The sequence below is a fragment of the Solanum verrucosum genome, unplaced genomic scaffold (assembly GCF_900185275.1).
Source record: "Solanum verrucosum unplaced genomic scaffold, falcon-dt-bn FXZP01000253.1, whole genome shotgun sequence".
In the NCBI taxonomy this organism is placed as follows: domain Eukaryota; kingdom Viridiplantae; phylum Streptophyta; class Magnoliopsida; order Solanales; family Solanaceae; genus Solanum; species Solanum verrucosum.
Window position 1 is genome coordinate 1,562,786 of NW_026019984.1, and position 20,265 is coordinate 1,583,050.

Genomic DNA, 20,265 nt, shown 5'->3' on the forward strand with positions numbered 1-20,265 from the left:
GTTATATATGAAACTATCACAAAAGATGAACATGATTAAGAGTTAAGACGAAGTTCAACTCGTTTTGGAGAAGAAACAAATCGAAAAAATGATAGATTCTTACTTGTATGGTTGTATGCTTGTATCAATATTCAATACCAATCTGAAAATTGAACTTTGAATGAGCTTGGAAACTCTAAAACTTCAAAACCCTAATGTCATTCCTAAAATAAAAGAGAAAGCTGCTGCCTGCTAAGCTAAAAGACAAAGAGAATATATATGATTATATTATATACTTATAATAAAATGAATCAAAAGTCAAAACTCTAATAAAGTAATGGGCTTGGGCAATTAAAAAAATCTGTGGGCTCATGGCCTAAAATGTAAAAGATTTGCAAAAGACTTGATTTTTTATTTTTTCAAAATATTTATTGATAACATCTTTACAAATAAAACACTACTAAAAATATATATAAAAAAAAATTTAAAAAAATTAATAGCCCACGGGCTGGCCTCTGAGGCTTGCGGGTTGGGCCTATGAGGCTGCGGGCCAAACGAGGCTGGGCTAAAAAGCCTCGTTCCTAAATGGGCCAAAAAAATTAAGCCCAACCCCACTTAATTCAAGGGTTGGGTTGGGCCGGCCTCGCGGGCCAAGCCCATTTTGACGGCTCTACTCATAGATATGATATTGGTGAGAATATCTTCGATAGAGTAAGTGTCTCATAGATATGATATTGGTGAGAATATCTTCGATAATTGTTTTAAATTTAAAAAATAAAATTAATAACATATTATTTCTTCCGTCTCATAATAAGTGTAATATAAAAATTTGTCAAAAAGCTTCAACTTAAAATTCAAGATAAATTTTTATTCGTTCTTAATTTCAACCATACCCTTATATCCATCTTTTTAATACTATTTCGTTCTCAAAAAAATATTTATTAAATATAAATAATTTAGTTAATTATCATTTATTAATTTCACAATAGACGTGATTTTTGCTAAAATAACACTTATCTTAAGATAAAAGTTTTTATATTTGCAGTTTGCACCCTATACTTTGCTAAAATACCAAATCAGTCCACTTCGATTTGTAGTTGTCATCTTCTTCCTTAACGATCTTTTTGTTTCTTTTCTGCAAATATATCTAACTATTAAACCTTCAATTCTCAGCAAGAGAGGTCAACGAACAACATATTTAGTGGGTTTTCAATAAGCTCAAGATTTTATTGCTCGAGTTTTATCCATGGCGGATACTGGAAAAGGAACAATTCTTCAATTTGCACCTTTCCAGAGTTTTGTAGATGAAGGGTTTTGGCATAAATTATCTTCTTTAAAGCTTAATAAATTGCGTCTTGATGAATCCCCAATTCCAATTACTGGTATAATACTAAACCCCTTTTACTTCTTTTTTGGTTTCTTACAAAAAAAATATGAAAAAAATCGTTGGCTATTTGTTTTAGTTACTGTAAATTAGATAGCTTTTGTGATTTTGTTGAATTGTGTTTGATATTTATAAGTTACCCTTTTTGTTAAAATCGATAATTTGTGTTTATTTGATTGTGATTGTTCACTGTATTGAGCTCTTTTTTTTTGCAGTTTTTTGGTGATTACTGGATTGTTCTTGCTATTTATAAGATACCCTTTTGTTCGGATTCAACAATGTAGATCTTTGTTTATGATTTTCCATTACTTTTTAGTGTTTACCCCTTTACTTAGAATCAATCAATAAGTGCTTATGCTTTCAGTTTATCTCGTCGTGATTTTCATTGTTTTGAGCTTATTCTTCTTCTTTTTCCCTCTTTTTTGGATTAGTGAGCTATTACCCTTTTTAGATATAAAAATTGAATCTTTTTGGGGTTTATTTCACAGTCTTTGTTTGGGGTGAGATTTAGAGTTTTTGAATGTTATCTAGTAGTATACATTTGTCTTATTTATTGTTTTGGTATGATGATGACGTGAGTTGAGGTTAAACGGGGAAGGATGGTCAGTGAGGACTCGTATAGGCCGTTCCCATCTCATTTGGGATTGAGGTGTAGTAGTTGTTGGGACTGAAATTGTAGCTTTTTGGGGTTTATATCGTAATAGAGTTACTGAATTTTATCTGATTTTATGAACGATTGCCTTTTTGATGGAATTGAAATTGTAGCCTTTGGGGTTTAGTGTTTGTTCCTGCTGGACTGAATTGTTTTTGTGCAGGCTTTTATGCACCTTGCTCGCATCCTCAAGTATCAAATCACTTGACTCTCCTGGCTGAATCTTTGCCTGCTGATTCCGATGATGAACCATCGTCTCTTCTAGCTAGTCAGGGGAATAGAAATAGGTGTCCTGTTCCTGGCGTTCTTCTCAACACAAACACGTTAGAAAGTTTCTATGCGCTTGATAAGCAGAGCCTGCTTAAGGCAGAAGCCAAGAAGGTATAGTAAACCATTTTTTTCTCAAAAAATTGCAACTTATATGTTTAGCCATATCTGCTAACACTTGGGATAGGTTAATATTTGGCCATAGAGTAAGAGAAAAACAATAGCACATCTTGTCTTCTTCTATTTCATAAAGAAGTTATAGCTATGAGCCTATTGCATAAAAGATCTTTTGCATTATGTTATTGTGTAGCTTAATAGTATGTATCATGCATGGGAAGAAGTTGAACTTTAGTGTCATCTCACCGTGATAGTTTTGTATTGTTATTGCGAATCAGATATGGGATGACATTTACTCAGGCAAAGTTGAGGAGGACAGTTCTGTGCTCTTAAGATTCCTAGTTATATCATTTGCAGACTTGAAAAAGTGGAGCTTTCATTATTGGTTTGCGTTCCCTGCTTTGGTGCTTGATCCTCCTGCAACTCTAGTTAATTTGAAACCAGCTTCCCAGTGCTTCACTTCCGAAGAGGTTTTTTTCTCTTGACTGATCCGTTAATTCATTCATTCACAATTTAGATGTAATTATCTCAAATTGGTTGTAATGGTGAACAGGCTGAATCTGTGTCTAGTGCTTGTAATGAGTGGCGCAGCAAGAGCTCCACTGCAGGTAAAAAGTTGACTATCATATAATCCTTAAAGGTGACAAGTTTTGACATTTCTTTTTCCGGGACCTGAAGCATTTGTTGAATGCAGATATACCATTCTTTTTGGTGTCTATTGGTTCAAATTCAATTGCTACTCTCAGGCATCTAAGGGAGTTGGAAACCTGCCAAAATAATGGTCAAAAGGTTTTTCTGTTTGCTCTTGATGTTGTTTGTAATCTTAACTAGTATAAAGGCTGTATAGTTTCCGTGTAATCTCTTCATATGTGTGATATTTATGTTACAGGAGTGTCTTTGACATAATTTCAGTGATTACGATTAGCAGGTTCTTTTTGGTTTTTATGACCCTTGTCATCTTCCGAATAATCCTGGATGGCCACTACGCAATTATCTTGCCTATATCTGTTCAAGGTGGGGCCTTGGAAAGATTCACTTTTTCTGCTACCGCGAGAACCGTGGTTTTGCAGATCTGGGATTGTCCCTTGTTGGAGAAGCTGAAATATCTCTTTCACAAGGTAGATCTATTGGTAATAGGTTTGGTTTCCGATTTATGCTTTCCTTTATAAATGGTGAAAGTCATATCTTCTACATCGCCCTAATGAATTTGTTTAGGAGGAAGGAGTCATCAGAACATGCCCAATGTTGTGGGATGGGAACTAAATAAAGGGAAGAAGGGTTTGAGATGCATCAGCCTCGCTAAAACTATGGATCCGACGAGGTATGCATAAACATCTACTGCTGTATTCTATGAATAATTTAATGGTCATTATAGGAATCACTGTCATGTTTTACCAGGTTAGCTGTATCAGCTGCTGATTTGAACTTGAAACTAATGAGATGGCGCACATTGCCGTCATTGAATCTAGAAATGTTGGCTTCCACGAGATGTCTCCTTCTGGGAGCAGGTACCCTTGGATGCCAAGTTGCTCGAATGCTTATGGTAAGTGCTCAAGAAAATGGGAAAAAAATAGAAGCAATAATTGTGTAAAAACATTTGAAAGTTCTTATCAGACTTTTTAAATTTTGTAGGCATGGGGTGTCCGAAAAATTACATTGGTTGACAGTGGTAAGGTCTCAATGTCTAATCCAATAAGGCAGTCTCTTTATGCGCTTGATGACTGTTTAAATGGTGGCAAATTTAAGGCCGTTGCAGCAGTTGAAAGTCTCAAGCGAATATTTCCAGCAGTGGTATTGATCCATTATTGAGACCTCAGAATCAAAATAAAATAATTTAAGATATAGAGAAAAGATAAATTCATTTGCCGATGCACCTTAATTTCTTGACAGGAAGCAGAAGGTGTTGTGATGGCTATTCCGATGCCTGGACATCCAGTGTCTAGCCAAGAAGAAAGTAGTATACTTCAGGACTGCAGAGATTTGAGTGATTTGATCAACTCACATGATGCAATCTTTCTATTAACTGATACACGGGAAAGTCGGTGGCTTCCTAGTCTACTTTGTGCTAGTGCTAACAAGGTTTTACTCCTTTACTTTCTCTTGTGAATTTTCCTTTGAAATTTTGTTTACTTTTCCGAAACTAGTATGTTGCATGTGATGTTGAATTCACTAGAGTCAGCTGAATTCTTCCTGATTATTACACGTCTTTTGTTTCTCTCTGCAGATCGCTATTACTGCAGCCTTAGGCTTCGATAGCTTTCTAGTGATGCGTCATGGAGCAGGCCCTTTGGATGCTCTACGAAACTCACAAGCTGAAACTTCGAGTAATGTCTCTGCCAGTATGGAGAATCTCTCCCTTTCGAATCAAAATGAGTCAGTGCGATTGGGATGTTACTTCTGCAATGATGTGGTTGCACCAATTGATGTAAGATTCTTGTGAAAGTGATAGTAATTGTTCGATTTCAATAACTGCATATATGAATCGTTTTTGTTCTGTGTGCAGTCAACGGCTAACCGTACCCTGGACCAACAATGTACAGTTACTCGTCCCGGGCTGGCTCCTATTGCATCAGCCCTTGCTGTTGAACTTTTGGTTGGAGTCTTGCATCATCCTTCTGGGTAAATCCTTAACTATTTTGTGATATACATGCAAATTATGTTGTATCCCGACATTTTAAGCATTTCTTATTTAACTACGTTTGCAGAATATGTGCCAAAGCTGAGTTTGCAAACTCTAATGATAACGGCAGCACTGAACAACCTCTTGGCATTCTACCTCATCAGATTCGGGGCTCCATCTCTCAGTTTTCTCAGATGACACTTGTCGGTCATGCTTCAACTTGTTGCACTGCTTGTTGTAGCACTGTAAGTTAAAATGTTTTAAGGCAATTCCATCCTGAACTATTATTATACTGTACAATTTGACGTCATTTTCTTGCCTGCCCCTCTGCTTAACCCGTAACCTCCGCCTATATTATCAAATATGAAATTGTTCCATAAGATCTTAGTTATTTTGTTGAAACTTTGTATATTGATATGATGATTTCCACCTTATTTATGAGAACCTAGAAATTCAGTTTCCTGTATTAGCGTGATTTAGAAATCCGTGTGACGATGTTCATTAAAAATTCAGATCCAGTTTGAGTCATGTGACCATTCATTCATCTATGGTCCTTGCACTACACAATGTAACATCTTTAACTAACTTCGATTAGATTATGCCTAAGCATTTAAAAAGAGAACACTTAGATTAAGTAATGCCCAACTATGTTGGCGTTTGACTTGGGAGCAACACAAAGTTGTTTCTAGGTGACCTATAAGTCAAGGGTTTGATTCGTGGAATTAGCCACTGATACTTCAATAGGCTGCCTGCACTACACCTCCTTGAGGGTGCAAACCTCCCCCAGAGTCCAGACCCTGCGTGAACTGGGATGTTTTGTGCATCCAACTGCCCTTTTTATGTTGTCGTTGGACTCTTAAAAAGGAGAACTATTTCTTGGGTTATGAAACTGTCCATCTTAAAAGCAAGTAAAATTCTACAACATGAACTGTTTTTCCAGCTAATTTTACAAACTTGACTATCCGAAAGCATCATAACTTGACTAATACACATGAAATTCCTTATATGCTCAGGTTGTATCAGAATATCGAACGAAAGGGATGGACTTCATACTTCAAGCTATCAATCATCCTACATATCTGGAGGATCTAACTGGACTAACAGAACTCATGAAGTCAGCAGGATCTTACACGCTGGACTGGGATAACGATAGTGAAAATGATGACAACGACGATGATGATGATGATTGTGTAGAAATATAACCTTACTGTAACATAACTTACATTCATTCTTTTGCAATCAATTTGATTGATTGTTTGTGTTTCACCTGACCGGATTTTCATTGCCGTATGACAAGTTTACAACTACAGTGATTAGGTACCACAATGTTCTGTTATAAAATATGGCATTCTGTTTTAGTTTTTCTAAGTACTAACAAGTCTGGTGTTTTGGTTATCGCATTATTTTGTTGTTGCTACTGTCTTCTTTCTGTAGTGCTTGTTTTTATCTCTTTTCTTCTGTATCTTCTTTGATTTGCGTTACCTGAGCCAAGTTTTTTCGGAAATAGTCTCTCTATTTTCGGGAAGTAGGGATATTAGAAAATACCCTACATGTATGTATTGTGTATATCTTGGAAATTACCTTACATATTGCATTCATTTGCAATATAATTCAATTTTCCCTCACCTACTTCTGCAATTTATTATTATTGTTAGTATTATTATTCTACAACCAACTACATCAGTGTCAGTATGGCAACTGTATGAAAAGTTTGTTTCTTGAATTAAAGAATTTTTTTTTCTATTTAACATTATATATATTTGGTCAATAATGACCACCAATGATATTACTATTTTTTTCTCTCTCAATTAAATACTTTTTCATTAAAAAATACAAGGAGAATACAACTTGTGAATTCGAATAAAAGAGGAGGATTGTGATAGATCGATAATAACTCATTTGTTTAGTAAAAGGCTACTTTTAGTAGAAGTGGTAAAATTATATCAAATATTTTGACTGAAATAACTATGTACATTATTTTTTTATTCACTCGTGATCTGATGATATATATATATATATATATATAACTTGTGTCTATTATCCCCCCAAAGCGTCTACTATTTCTTTTCTTTTATTATTATTATTAAATAATATAATAACTTGTGTATATAACAACATTGAATTTGAAATAGACGTAATGCAATTTGTTTAAGACTTTTCATGTTCACACTTTAGAGTACTATTAACTAAGGTTTTGACTTTATTAATTTGTTAAAGTCAATTTATTTTTTATTTATAAATCAAAGTCTTTTATGAAAACGAAATCACTCAATTATCAAAAGAAATATTGACCAAGCAACAATGTCTTTTGCCATCCGAGACGGATTTAACCTTTTGGCTACGAATTCATCTAAATACGAAATATAAATATATAAGAATCTTAAAATTAGAACTCATCAAATTTAAATCTTGAATCCATATATATATATATATATATATATATATATGTGTGTGTGTGTTCTTCATTCTCTGAAAGTAGAAGCGTCAAATTGGCGAGTCAAGCTATTTTGAAATGAATTAAAATGTGTCAAAGCAATAAACTAGTTGAGTCATAATCTGCTTATTATTATTGATGAGTCATATTTTCATCATTTCATGAGCTAGAAAATAACATTTACTAATCACTTTTTGATTCCCAAGTCTTTAATAAAAATAACTATTACCCTTTAATTCTCAACTTTGTGGAAGCTAAAACTTCGAGATACTGATTTTTTTTTAATAATTATTATAAATGTAAAAATTGATTTATTTATTTATTCGAGTTTTGCACCCTGTCTCATAAATGTTTCCTCAAATATTATATTAAAAGTGTGTACGCATAATGTATTGGGTAGGTGTGTAAGCTTTGGACAGATCAAATACAGCTCAAAGACAGACAAGTATTTTTTAGAATCATATTATATTGTTCGACTTGATACGTCTCATAATTTTTTTTTAATTAGAAATATATTTTGAAATTTTAAATTTATGTAGTTATTTAATATTAAAGATAGTATAGAAAAACAAAATAGAACAAATAAAAATGAAACATCTAATTATAGTATAATCGTCAGGTAAAATAAAAGAAAGGAAGTATATGATTTCGGCCTAATTCAATAACTTTTGATATGTGCTAAGAAAACCACACAAAATATACATGAATATAAAAATCCAAGCTCGGACATTAGTACTTGAGATCTTTATTCAGTGATTCTGAATCTATAAAGTTTAAATCGTGAATATTCTGATACTAAATACTTGTAAGAAGCCAAGAAAATAACTACATAAATTAGTTTTTTTTTGTTTATTCATATGCTTGTTTGCTTCATCACACTAAATATATTTATCCCTAGATAAAATCCCAATGCACTATATATGTACATTAAAAGGAAAAAAGAAAAACTCTCAAACTACCAAAATAACAAGAAATCAGCTACAAACTTCGTCGTTGCTAATAAAAAATAGTTCGTAGCTAATAAGATTTTTTTTTATGATAACCCTATTTTGGATTTTTGTTGTTTAACGACAGAAGTTGTCCGTCACTATTTTTTATCAAGGATAAGAAGAAAGCAAATGAGGAGGTATACAAGAAGAATCCCTCCAAACCCTAGAATGTAACCTTAGAATTTCCTTAGTTTTCTCTTTAGTCTTTGGACTAACATCCACTTGAAGAACCAAACACAACTTTGACACAACTCCCACTTGCAACATCTCTTGAAGAACTTTAGTACTATAACAAGTTGCTAAGAATTTTGAAATTGAATAAAGGATCCTCACTCCCCTATCACTTGCCAAATGTGAAACCCTAAGAATTTTCTTAGAAACAATGGCTATTCCTCCACCATGTCTCAACAACTCCGACCTCCCATTAGCACATGTACACAGATGATCCAGAGCCGTTAGTATCAATTCGCAAACCCTTCTTTCATTTGTGTCAAGAAGAAGTTCAATTAGGGCAAACACAGCTCCATTTTCAACCGCTTTTATTTTATTTCTTCCCCATGGACATAACTCAACTAGGAGCTTAAGTGCTACTTTTGTTGCTTGTTGAGAGATTTTGTCATTTAATATACAAACTATACCCTTGATATACACTGGTTGTATACCAATTAATTGAGCTGGATCAGCCACATTTAGGGTTGATCTCAATAGGTTTATCGCGTTGGTACGCGATTGAACATGACCATTATTCAAGAATTGAAGTAAAGAATCCAAGAAATGCTTATCATTTTGCGAGTTGATTAACTTTTTCAACTCAGTATCAGAAGGGTTTAGATGAAAAAGAATATTCAAAGCCTCAGCGCTCGCCTCTGATACCTCTGATTCTTCTTTTTTCTTCATCATAATCGAGGTCAAGAAATCAATTACCCCAGCTGACTCTAGACACATTTTATTACTCTCACTTACACACGCTATTGATTTGATCCTCCTAAGGCAATTAAACTCCATATTCGGATATTTTTGTGCTTCGTTCAATATTCTCACAACGTGAGCTTTTTGAACCTGAGGCTTCGGGGTTGGCATCCTTTGGATACCATTTGAAGAATTCAACATGCACCACGATTGGATCAAACGTCGTAGATTATGATTTGGAGTAAGATCTTTGAATTTTAGGTCTTGATTTGTGACAGGACAAGTTGTGTGTTTGCATGAGAATAACCATTTTTCTATATTTTGTCTATCATATGTTATTCCAGTTGATATCGTAACTGGATCCCTCATAACTTCCATTGAGATTGGACATAGAAAATAAGAAGGAATATCAATTTCCTCCATATTTTCCACTATACAATATGAAAAATTTGAAGGAAAAAAAGAAGAAGAAAGGATTTGTATATATTGAAGATGGAAATGAAATTATTGGTTTTTATATATATAATATGTTTGTGAATGTGAAGAAGTATATAGTAATTAATAAGGGACCATGTTTAGATGCAAGTTGATTATTAAATTATTAGAAAGTCAACAAAAGAAAATTCATAAGAGAGAGAGACAAGGAGAAAGGGGCTCTTAATAGACTTTTTCAATATTTTGGAAAAATAAAATTGAATTATATAATATATTTTGCAGACTTTTTGGTCAACAAAGATAAAATTATGTTAAACACAACGTATACATTTTCTTCCATTCAATTCGTAAGTGATCGTATCGAAAAGAATGTGTAATAATTATTTTTTAATATTTTTTTTCATTCAATGTCCAGAGTTCATATTGGAGCTATGACTAAATTCATATCGCGTACTACAGGACCTACTCAAAGATAATGCTCCCAACAAGATTTCTTCATACCCTAAGCTCGAACATGATACCTCTGAACTAATTTTTAACTTTATTTCAATTTATATGACAGTTCTTTTAAATTTTTTATAATTATTTGAAGTTTCTCATTTCTCAAAATAAAAATCTTGAACGATGCCTCGATATGATTCAAATTCCACCTATATTTATTTTTTAGATTTACATCAAGTATTTTTCTCTTTTATTATTCGTTGATAGATCTAACACTGATCGACACAATATTATTAGCCTTTCACTCTTTATAAATAATCTAGAACAATGATAATGGTCATAAAATGACAATTTAGCCTTTCCTCATGAAAGTTTAGTATCGCAACAGCAAATTCGATCAAAGTTGAAATATTTTTCAGACCCTTATCCCACATAGTTATAGAACGGAAAATGAAGGTCTATAATTGTCTTTTCTGAGACATAAAATAAAATTAAAACGATACAAAAAACGTCTCGAACTTATAAAATTATTTTTTATGGCATTGAATAGCACATAGGAGGGGACGTCGGTGTTGCGTTGTGTAGATAATGTCCACATTTTGACCTTTTAGTACAATCTTTAATTTATTGTACCAAATTAATAATTTACAATATACTTTGTAAAAGTACATTTTCTAATATATTTTTCTTTTAATGTAACAACGTGAACACATGCTGGATACCGACAGAAATCAATGTGCCAATGTGGGGTTCTTCCGTATTTTAAGGTTAAAAAAATATTTACTTGCCGATGGTTTGATAGTTAGTTAGAATTATTTATATATTAATAATGTAGTTATTAGTTATATACGTATATTTAGTTTTGGCGATAAATCTCCTTATGTCCCTCTAGTTCCACCCGGGATTGGGGTCGCTAGAATGAGGGTATGTACATAAGTACTAAGACACTCATTCACATTGAACAAGAATGAATGAATAAGAGGACGCTCATAAAATTAAGATGTAAAAAGAATTCAAAAGTCTCGTTACAGTTGAAGAATGAGTGTGTTGTTAAGCCATCACAGAAATAAGATAGAAGCGCCCACAAAACAAAAAAATAAAACTTTAACTTATGATAACTTTTTCGTAGATGTTTACTTGCATTACATATACAAATTATATTCTCTGAGTCTTGTAACTTAATATCTTTAACTAAATAATTTGTTGAACATTGAGTGGTAAAAATAATTAGAGATTGGTATGATTTAATTCAACTTTTGTTCATTCAGATTTAATTATGATGTGCTATTATTCGAATGTTGTCTATCATTAAATAATTAAATTGTTGATATTGACCTAAAAAAAAACTTATAGATACAACTAGTTCGTGATCAACTAATCATTGTACTAAGAAATTCGAATATGTTATATTTGATTGATTATTTTTTCTAAGATGATTTACTAAATTTATCGAGTTATTTTAAAGATCAAAACGATCAATTATTAATGAAATCTTCGAGAACCTACCTTATATGTGATTGTTGTGAAAATTTTGATTCCAAATCAAACTATTTCTTTACTTACCTCATGAAATTGGGCCTCTCTCATAATTGCAAAATTGATATAAAGTTTATTATTTTTTAGGGATAAGGGTCTGAAAAATATCTCAACTTTGATCGAACTTGCTGTTGCGATACTAAACTTTCATGAGGACCTATTACCTCCCTAGACTATTTAATACCGTATTTTAAACATATATATTTGCCTAAGTGGACATAAAAAATAATGCAAAATTATAAATAGTAATGTGTCCACGTGGGCACGTATGTACCTTTTTAAATACACTATTAAATAGTTCAGGGGGTAAAAAATACGGTATTAAATAGTCTAGGGGGGTAATAGGTCCTTATGAAAGTTTAGTATTGCAACATCAAATCCAACCAAAGTTAGGGTATTTTTCAGACCCTTATTCCTATATTTTACCATTCTAAACTATATATAGGTTTCTTGATTTGGTCCATAACAAAGTTAATGGTTCCACCTATCCAAATTAATTTTGATGGTCCAAAGAATTGGCATTTATATATAGAGAAAGTTTCCTTCTTAATTCTTTCATTAATTTTTTAAATATTTAATTTCTTGCTTAACTTATTGAAATTTTTTATTAAGTAACGGTCAAGTAATTAGTAAAACTTCAAGATTAAGTTTGGTGTTTTCCAAAGAATTAATGAGATAAGTAAGTTATGTTAGAAGTATTCTCATGGGATATTAATCAAGTCAAAATACAAACCCTAGGTTAGAAATAAATAAATAAAAATTAGTAGCTTGTTTGAAGGGGCACCTTTGATAAACTACTCATTAAACACAAACCCTGAATTGTAAATAAAGTCAAAACGCAATTTCCAGAACTTACATAAATATCACTAGTTTAGGAACTAATTATTTAGATATACTATAATTTGCAATATTACGTATTTTACCAGATACATGAGGTCAAATTAGGTGCAATTTGTTCTAGATATATTGTATCAAAATGGATTCGCATGTATTTGGGATACATAATAAATCTTGATTGTCTCCCTCATTTCTCTCCCATCTCGCTGGCCACTCCCCCCCCCCCCCCCCCCCCGATACACGTGAATCACTTCAGATACATACAAATACATGTATCTAGTAGCAAAAATACATGTATCTAAGTGTATTTTTTTCAAAATATATGGTAAGATACATAATATTTTGAAAGTATAGGTAATGATAGTATATATGGCAGTGGACTATGTCTAATTATGTCGTTTTCCTTTCCTTTAACCATCTAATTTTCGGTGCTTACTACTTAATTTGAATTAACGCCGCATAAGACTTAGTTAAGAAATAAGCGCTCGATCTCTATAAAAAATTCACCGTTCCTAAGGTTAGGACCCAAGACCTTTGGTTAATCATTCACACCTATGAGAGGGGACAACTTATTTGACTTGAACTTTTTTCGTTTTCTACCTGATGTGCGATACCGATTTTGGGACGTGACCAATTCAAATTTGCACTAGGAATGTCCACTTAATTAAAGAGGTAAAATACTCTTTATAAACCAGTGTTCAAACTCGAGACCTCCTAATGGAACAAAACCTATTAATTCATGTACTACAATACAATGTAGTAGTTGACATTGAGAAATTTACAAAATTCTTGGTTGTAGTTGGAGGAGTAATAGAAAGGACATTTGAATTTTCCAGAAAGTCTTTTGCAATTACTAAATTACATATTTAGTCATTTAAGTTGCTGTAAAATAGGGTAGCATATCACAAAAGTCTCACCACAAATTGGTACATAGTTATTTTGTAGGGAAGAATATTAGCACAACATTGATTAGACAATCAAATCAAGTTTGACTTACTCCACTCACGAAACACAGAATTTCTGACAGACGTTCTTGTCAAAATACAATCAGAAATATGAAATTTTCAATAAAAAAATAATCGAATTAGTTTTTTTTTAGTAGTGCTCCTATAATCTATAACATTTACAAATTTGAATAATTAAATTCATTTAATTATCTAATTAAAAATCTAATAGATTTTTTTTATCTATCGACTTAACTTTTTAATAATTTTTTTTATATCTTTAATCAAGAGGAATATAATACAAAAATCAATTTAATATTATAAAATGCTGTGTGTGTCAAATAATGTCGCATAAAATTCAAGTTCAAATTAGTCTTTGACTACACAATTTCAAAATTCAATTATAATTTCTACTCAAACACCAAGATTAATTTTTGAATACAAGTCAAATGGATTGAAACAAGCAACTCTAACTCAAATCAGTGGGGCTATTATTTTATTTTTGAATTTTCTGAATTTGAAAATTAATTTATTGAAAAGCTCCATTGACAACCGTAAAAAATGTTTTGAAGATTAAAGTTCAAGTGATTTTTTTTCTTCAAAAATATTATTTATCTGAATTGAGGATTGTAACAAACAATTGGGAATATTTTTGGAGTTTATATCTCAATTCTAAGAGAGTTCGCTGAAGATTAGAGTTGGTTTTAATTTTAATTTTAAATTTCAACCAAATACATACGAACAACATACAAATGACATAATGACATACACAAACATATCAAATACATATAAACAGCATACAAAATGTATCTAACGAATAATATAATTGTATCATGTAGGTAAGTTGTATATATCATTCGAATGTGTATACAATAAACTTTTTGTATGTAAGTAGTTGTTTTGATCGAATTTGTATATAATAATAAAATTGTATACAAGTTAACTTGATTCTACGCAGCATAAAATTGTAAAGAAATTAAAGGTAAGTTGTATATTTTGTAAAACATAGTGATATTATGTTTTTTAAAAAAAAATAAAAGATATAAGATTTATGCATTTGTGTATCTAATTAAAAATCTTAGCAGTAAACATTCTCAATAGAGATGATGACATGCTCCATTATTTCAGTTTATATAAATATCTTTTACTATAAAAAAAAAACACCTAATTTACTTATTTACGTACAACATGTAAGTGTTGATTTCTCGATACGTACGACATACACTTGATATATCTTTCACAGACTGTTGACCTCACATACAATTGACTTGCACGTACAGTTTGAAAGCACATACATTAGATCTAGTTGGTGGCGCATACAATCAACGTATACACATACAGATGCATACATCCAGCTTTGAAAACACATACATACATACATATAAAAATCATATATTATAGGGAAAAAACATAAAAACCCCCCTGAACTTGGCACGAAAATTTACTTTAGTACTTAAACTACACGGGTGTTTATATACCCCCCTTAACATCTTTTAAGTGAATTATTTTCAACCCTCCGAACATCAGCCCAGTTGAAGGCTGGGCATTGTTACCCACGCGTGTTTTCATTGGTCCACGTCGCAAAGGGTTTTAAAAATATCTTACCCATTTTTTATAACCCACCCGTTCCCAAAATACAACCCAACCCATTTTTAAACAACTATCCCTAAATCTCTCTCAAATCTAAAGACCTAATCTGAAGAATAACAAGTCATTAGCGTGAAGGATTTGCTGAGTTTAGGATTTTCGTGAAGAAACAAAGGATTTGCGTGAAGAAACAAAGTTACCAGGTTAGTAATCTTCGTTTAGATGATTGTAATATTTGACCGAGTTTAGGGTTTTCGTAAAGCTTAGTTTTTTTTTTATCTTTTCAGTTTGACGATGGATGTGTACGTTACCTTAAGGTTTCACCATGGTGGAAAACTACAACAAAAACCTCGTATTAAGTATGAAGGAGGTATTGTCACTGATTGTTTTGATGTAGATGTTGATAAATTGTCCTACTTTGAATTTGTTGATATAGTTAAAGAAATTGGCTATAACTGTTCTGCTTGTGTTGTTTATATTAAACCACCTAAATGTCGACGTGTTGTTGAAGTTAAAAGTGATAGGGATATTATGGGTATTGTACATAAATTAAAAAATGGAGATATTGTTGAACTTTATGTGACTCATTTAGTTGAAGAAGCTGTTGTGCCCCCCCCCCCCCCCCGAAATTGGATATCTAAATGATGTGGGTGGGGAATCTAGTACTACTTTTGATAAGGAATCTAGTCAAACTTTTGAGAGTAGTAAAGGTTTAGAATTTGAAGAGGCTGCACAACCTGCACAACCTGAAGAACCTATTGTGGGTGAAGAGTTGGATGAAGTGTTAGGTAGGACTTCTGCTAGTGTTGGAGAGGACTTGGGTAGGGCTTCTGCTGGTGTTGGAGAGGACTTGGGTAGGGATTTTGTTAGTGTTGGAGAAGACTTGGGTGGTACTTCTTCTGCTGCTGCTGCATCTGATATTCCAGAAGTTGGGTCTGATTGGGAAAGTGAAACAGAAGCAAGTGATGATTTAGACAATGCAGATTTGTCTGATGAAGGAAAAGATGAGTATGGTAGTGATGTTCATGAGGAGGTTATAAATCTTAGGAAAGAGAAAAGGGCTGCTAAAATAAAAAAGAGAAAAGAAAAGGGCCCTAGATCTGAAGGAGTTGATTTAGGAAAAAAAGGAGTTGATTTGGGATATGATGTATATTTATCCAAGAAACAAACTACTTTTGAGGGTAAGATAGCTGGAGATGAGCCTTACTTTGATTCAGATGAAGCTGTTAGTTTTGAAATAGATACTGATGAAGATGTTAATGAGGAAGATGAGGTTGAACAACCTATAAGAAGACAAAGAAAAGCAAGAAGAGCAAAAAGAAATAAAAAGAAAGTTGTATTTGATCCTACCTGTCAGTTAATAGTTTGGGAGACTGGTCTTGCTTTTGAAAGTGTTAAGCAATTTAGAGAAGCTATTACTAGATATGCAGTTCAAGAACATGTTGAATTAGATAAATATGTTAATGATGCAACTAGAGTGAGGGTAAAGTGTACTGCTGGTTGTCCATGGTTGTTGTTTGGAAGTATTGATTCAAGAACATGAGATTTTGTGGTGAAGAATTATAATCCAGTACATAAATGCAATGGCACAACCAAAAATAAATTGGTGAATTCAAAGTACTTATCAGAAAGGTACAAGGACAGAATTATTTCTGAGCCTGGCATTAGAGTTTTTCAGTTTCAAATTTTAGTGAAGAAAGAGTTGAATGTGTATGTAGGGAGGACTGTAACAAGGAAAGCTAGAAACATTGTGTTGAAACAAATTATGGGTGATCATGTGGAGGAGTTTAAAAGAATTTTAGATTATAGAAATGAGCTCTTAAAGACTAATCCAGGCAGCACATGTGTGGTGAGACTTAGTGAAGAAACTTTTGAAGGTGACAGAAAAATGTTTCAATCATTTTACATATGCTTTGATGCTTTAAAGAAGGCATTCAAAGCTGGAGCTAGAAGATGTATAGGATTTGATGGTTGCTTCTTGAAAGGTGTTTCTAGAGGTCAATTACTTGTGGTTGTTTGTAAGGATGGGAACAACCAAATGCTACCACTAGCATGGGCAGTTGTTGAGGTTGAAAACACATTCACTTGGAAATGGTTTATCAAGCTTGTAAGACATGATCTTGAGCTAGGAGATGGAACAGAATTGACAACCATTACTGATATGCAGAAGGTATTTTTGTTTTCTTTTTTATTTATTCATTTATTTTCTTTTTAATTTATTCATTAAGTTAGATCTCATGTTAGTATAAATGTTGTTGTTTAAAGGGTCTTGACAAAGCTATTCAAGATCTTCTGCCAAATGCAGAACAAAGAATGTGTGCAAGACATGTTCTAGCCAACTGGTCTAAGAATTGGAAAGGCATTGAAAGAAGAAATTGTTTTTGGAGATGTGCCAAATCTACATATGAACAAGAATTGAAAAGAAATTTGGATCATATGGAGAAGTTAGGCACTGGAATATGTGATGACTTATTGTGGTACAATATAGAGAGGTGGTCTAAATTATACTTTAAGTTTTTCAGCTGTTGTGATAGTGTTGACAACAACATGGCTGAAAGCTTTAATTCATGGATTTTGGGGCCAAGACACAAAACTATCATCACAATGCTTGAAGAAATAAGGATCAAAGTGATGAGAAGAATAGGACAAGTGAGGGAGTTCTGTGATACTTGGATAACAAACATATCTCCAATGGCCCTAAAGGTATTGACAGAGAACACAACAAAGTCAATGAAGTGTAACCTTGAATGGAATGGCGAATATGGTTTTGAGGTTAAAGACAGCTGGGATAACACATTTGTTGTGAACCTAGGCAATCAAACATGTACTTGTAGATCTTGGATGCTAAGAGGTATACCTTGTTGTCATGTTATAGCTGCACTTCATTTTAGAAAATTGGAGCCCATTAACTATGTTGCACATTGGTATAGCAAGGAGACTTATCTCAAGGTCTATAGTCACTACATTCAACCAGTTACTAACATGAAAATGTGGCCACAGTCGGCCAACCCTTCTGTTATTCCACCTGTTATAAAAACACTACCAGGAAGGCCTAGAAAGTGTAGGAGAAAGGAGCAGAATGAAAACAAAACAGGAAAATTATCCAAGAGAGGTGTTGAGATGACCTGCAGTCTTTGTCATGCAAAGGGTCATAATAAGAGGGGTTGTCATTTGAATAATCAAGCTAATGCAGGCAGAGGAAGAGGAATGGGGAAAGGATGTGAGCCTAGTTCAACAAGGTCAAGTGTTGGTTCTTCTAGAGCACCAACTGAATCACAATCAAGCACAAAGAGAGGAAGAGGTCGACCAAGAGGTTCTACAAAACAGGTAATGTTTATAGTAATTCATTTAGTTGTTAATTTACATCTTAATCAGTCTAATATATTTGTTGATCAACTTATGTTATAGGCTAGTGCTACTGGAAGGGGAAGAGGAACTGCAACTGGTAATGGAACAGGGATTGGTGTTGCTGCTGATAGTTCTGGTGCCACTGGAAGGGGAAGAGGAACTGGAACTGGTTTAGCTGGAAGGGGAAGAAGAACTAGTGTAGTTGTTACTGCTACTGATGTTCCTGGTGCTACTAGAAGAGGGAAGAGGCCAAGAATGGTTGGAATGGGGATACTACATACACAGAGTGGTTTTACAATCCACAATGTAAGTTGTCTTAATTATTTACACACTTTTTAATTTTAACTTATGAAGCATCTAAGACAACATATTTTTGTAAATCTAGCCTGGAATGCCTATGAACTCTTCAGTAGTGACTGGAAATCTTGGGCATCATAAACCAAAATCAGGCTTAAAATGGAAAGGAAAGGCTGTTGTAACTCAACAAGGTCTTCAAGAGATGAGAGAAAACAAAAGAATGAGAACAAGGTCCAATGCTGCTGAAGTTTGATATGGAGACTGCTTTAGTTTGATATTTTAGCTGTTTTTGGAACAATTATGCAGCTGTGACTGCATTAGTTTGATCTGTTTGTTTTTGAAACAATTATGTTGCAATTGTGACTGCATAGTTTGATCTATGTTTGTTTTTGAAACAATTATGCAGTTGTGACTGCATTAGTTTGATATTTTAGTTGTCTCTTTTTGAAACAATTATGCAGCCAGTTTTGCATTACTTTTATGTGTACAATTATGCAATTGTGACTGCAATTTAGCGAATGCAGTTGTAAATAAAACACAAACAAATACACAAACCACCAAATTACATTAAGAGAATAAGAAAACTCATTACAAAAGAGTTTTGCACCTAATTGGTTACAACATAAACAGTGCTACACTACACCAACATTGGATCTCACTACATCAACAACTTAAGGTAACTTCATTGAACATTTCTTCATATTTATCACCCAGAACCAATAGCTTATAGCTATAACCATAACGCAACAACAAGCAACAGCAAAAAAGAGCACATTCTGCCATGTTCTTCTCCATTTATTCTGCATCACTTTCATCTTCTCAACCTCTTCTTGCAACATTTTCAATTTCATACCTAGACCATCATCATCTTGTTTGAAATCTCCCGGCTTGTCAACTTCTTCAGTAACCTCAATCAATTCAAATGCAGTGGCTGAGGTTTGAGAGGATTCTACTATATTCTCAAGCTCACCCAATTTCTGTATTAGTTTAGGAATCACAAATTTCGATCTTGAATCAATATTTTCTTTATCCTTCCAACACCAAAAGTTGCAAGATCTAGGACTCTTCAATAATGAAAAAGGATGAAGGAATTAGTGGTTAATCAAATTCTTAATCGGCTAAAAAAATTTAAACAAAAATGATCTTTACCCCATAATAAGGACATGACCAATATCTTCTTCCGGGGTTATTTGAAGTCCAAGATGTTTTCAAACGCACCACAAGTCCATGATTACAATAAACTTTTTTCTTCGTAGTATAATCATCTTCTTCCATACAAAGATTTGTCAAATTAATTGATCGCATTGTGTGCTACAATTTTGTGCAAGAATTAACGAATATCTGGAAAAAACAGAAAATAAGAAAAAGGGAGGAAAGAAAAATCAAAATAATAGATGAAGAAGAGTAGGTTTGAATCTTACATTTTGAAGAACACTTCCTTCAAAGATTCAACTTTTAGGTTTGAATCTTACATTTTGAAGAACAATTC

At 33.0% G+C, this 20,265-nt stretch overlaps 2 protein-coding genes across 2 annotated transcripts; one reads left to right on the plus strand and one right to left on the minus strand.

Annotated features, from left to right (window-relative positions):
* Positions 1-1,072: 1,072 nt before the first annotated feature.
* LOC125818082 (ubiquitin-like modifier-activating enzyme atg7) lies at positions 1,073-6,358 on the plus strand. Its single transcript, XM_049497604.1, has 14 exons — positions 1,073-1,361; positions 2,179-2,396; positions 2,678-2,869; positions 2,953-3,007; positions 3,094-3,188; positions 3,328-3,517; positions 3,615-3,720; positions 3,798-3,942; positions 4,032-4,190; positions 4,290-4,478; positions 4,624-4,824; positions 4,903-5,018; positions 5,105-5,264; positions 6,033-6,358. Exons 1-14 carry the CDS (start codon positions 1,226-1,228, stop codon positions 6,219-6,221), a joined length of 2,151 nt encoding a protein of 716 aa, XP_049353561.1. The 5' UTR covers positions 1,073-1,225; the 3' UTR covers positions 6,222-6,358.
* Positions 6,359-8,550: 2,192 nt separating this feature from the next.
* LOC125818093 (E3 ubiquitin-protein ligase PUB23-like) lies at positions 8,551-9,807 on the minus strand. The gene has a single exon (XM_049497614.1). The coding sequence runs from the start codon at positions 9,772-9,774 to the stop codon at positions 8,551-8,553; it is 1,224 nt and encodes a 407-aa protein (XP_049353571.1). The 5' UTR covers positions 9,775-9,807.
* Between the last annotated feature and the right edge of the window lie 10,458 nt (positions 9,808-20,265).

Bases quoted from the DNA above. Each gene is read 5' to 3' on its own strand.
- LOC125818082 (XM_049497604.1), top strand. From the start codon at position 1,226: ATGGCGGATACTGGAAAAGGAACAATTCTTCAATTTGCACCTTTCCAG. The intron at 2,870-2,952 runs GTTTTTTTCTCT...AATGGTGAACAG, and splicing joins AGTGCTTCACTTCCGAAGAG to GCTGAATCTGTGTCTAGTGC. The intron at 5,019-5,104 runs GTAAATCCTTAA...CTACGTTTGCAG, and splicing joins GTCTTGCATCATCCTTCTGG to AATATGTGCCAAAGCTGAGT.
- LOC125818093 (XM_049497614.1), bottom strand. From the start codon at position 9,774: ATGGAGGAAATTGATATTCCTTCTTATTTTCTATGTCCAATCTCAATG.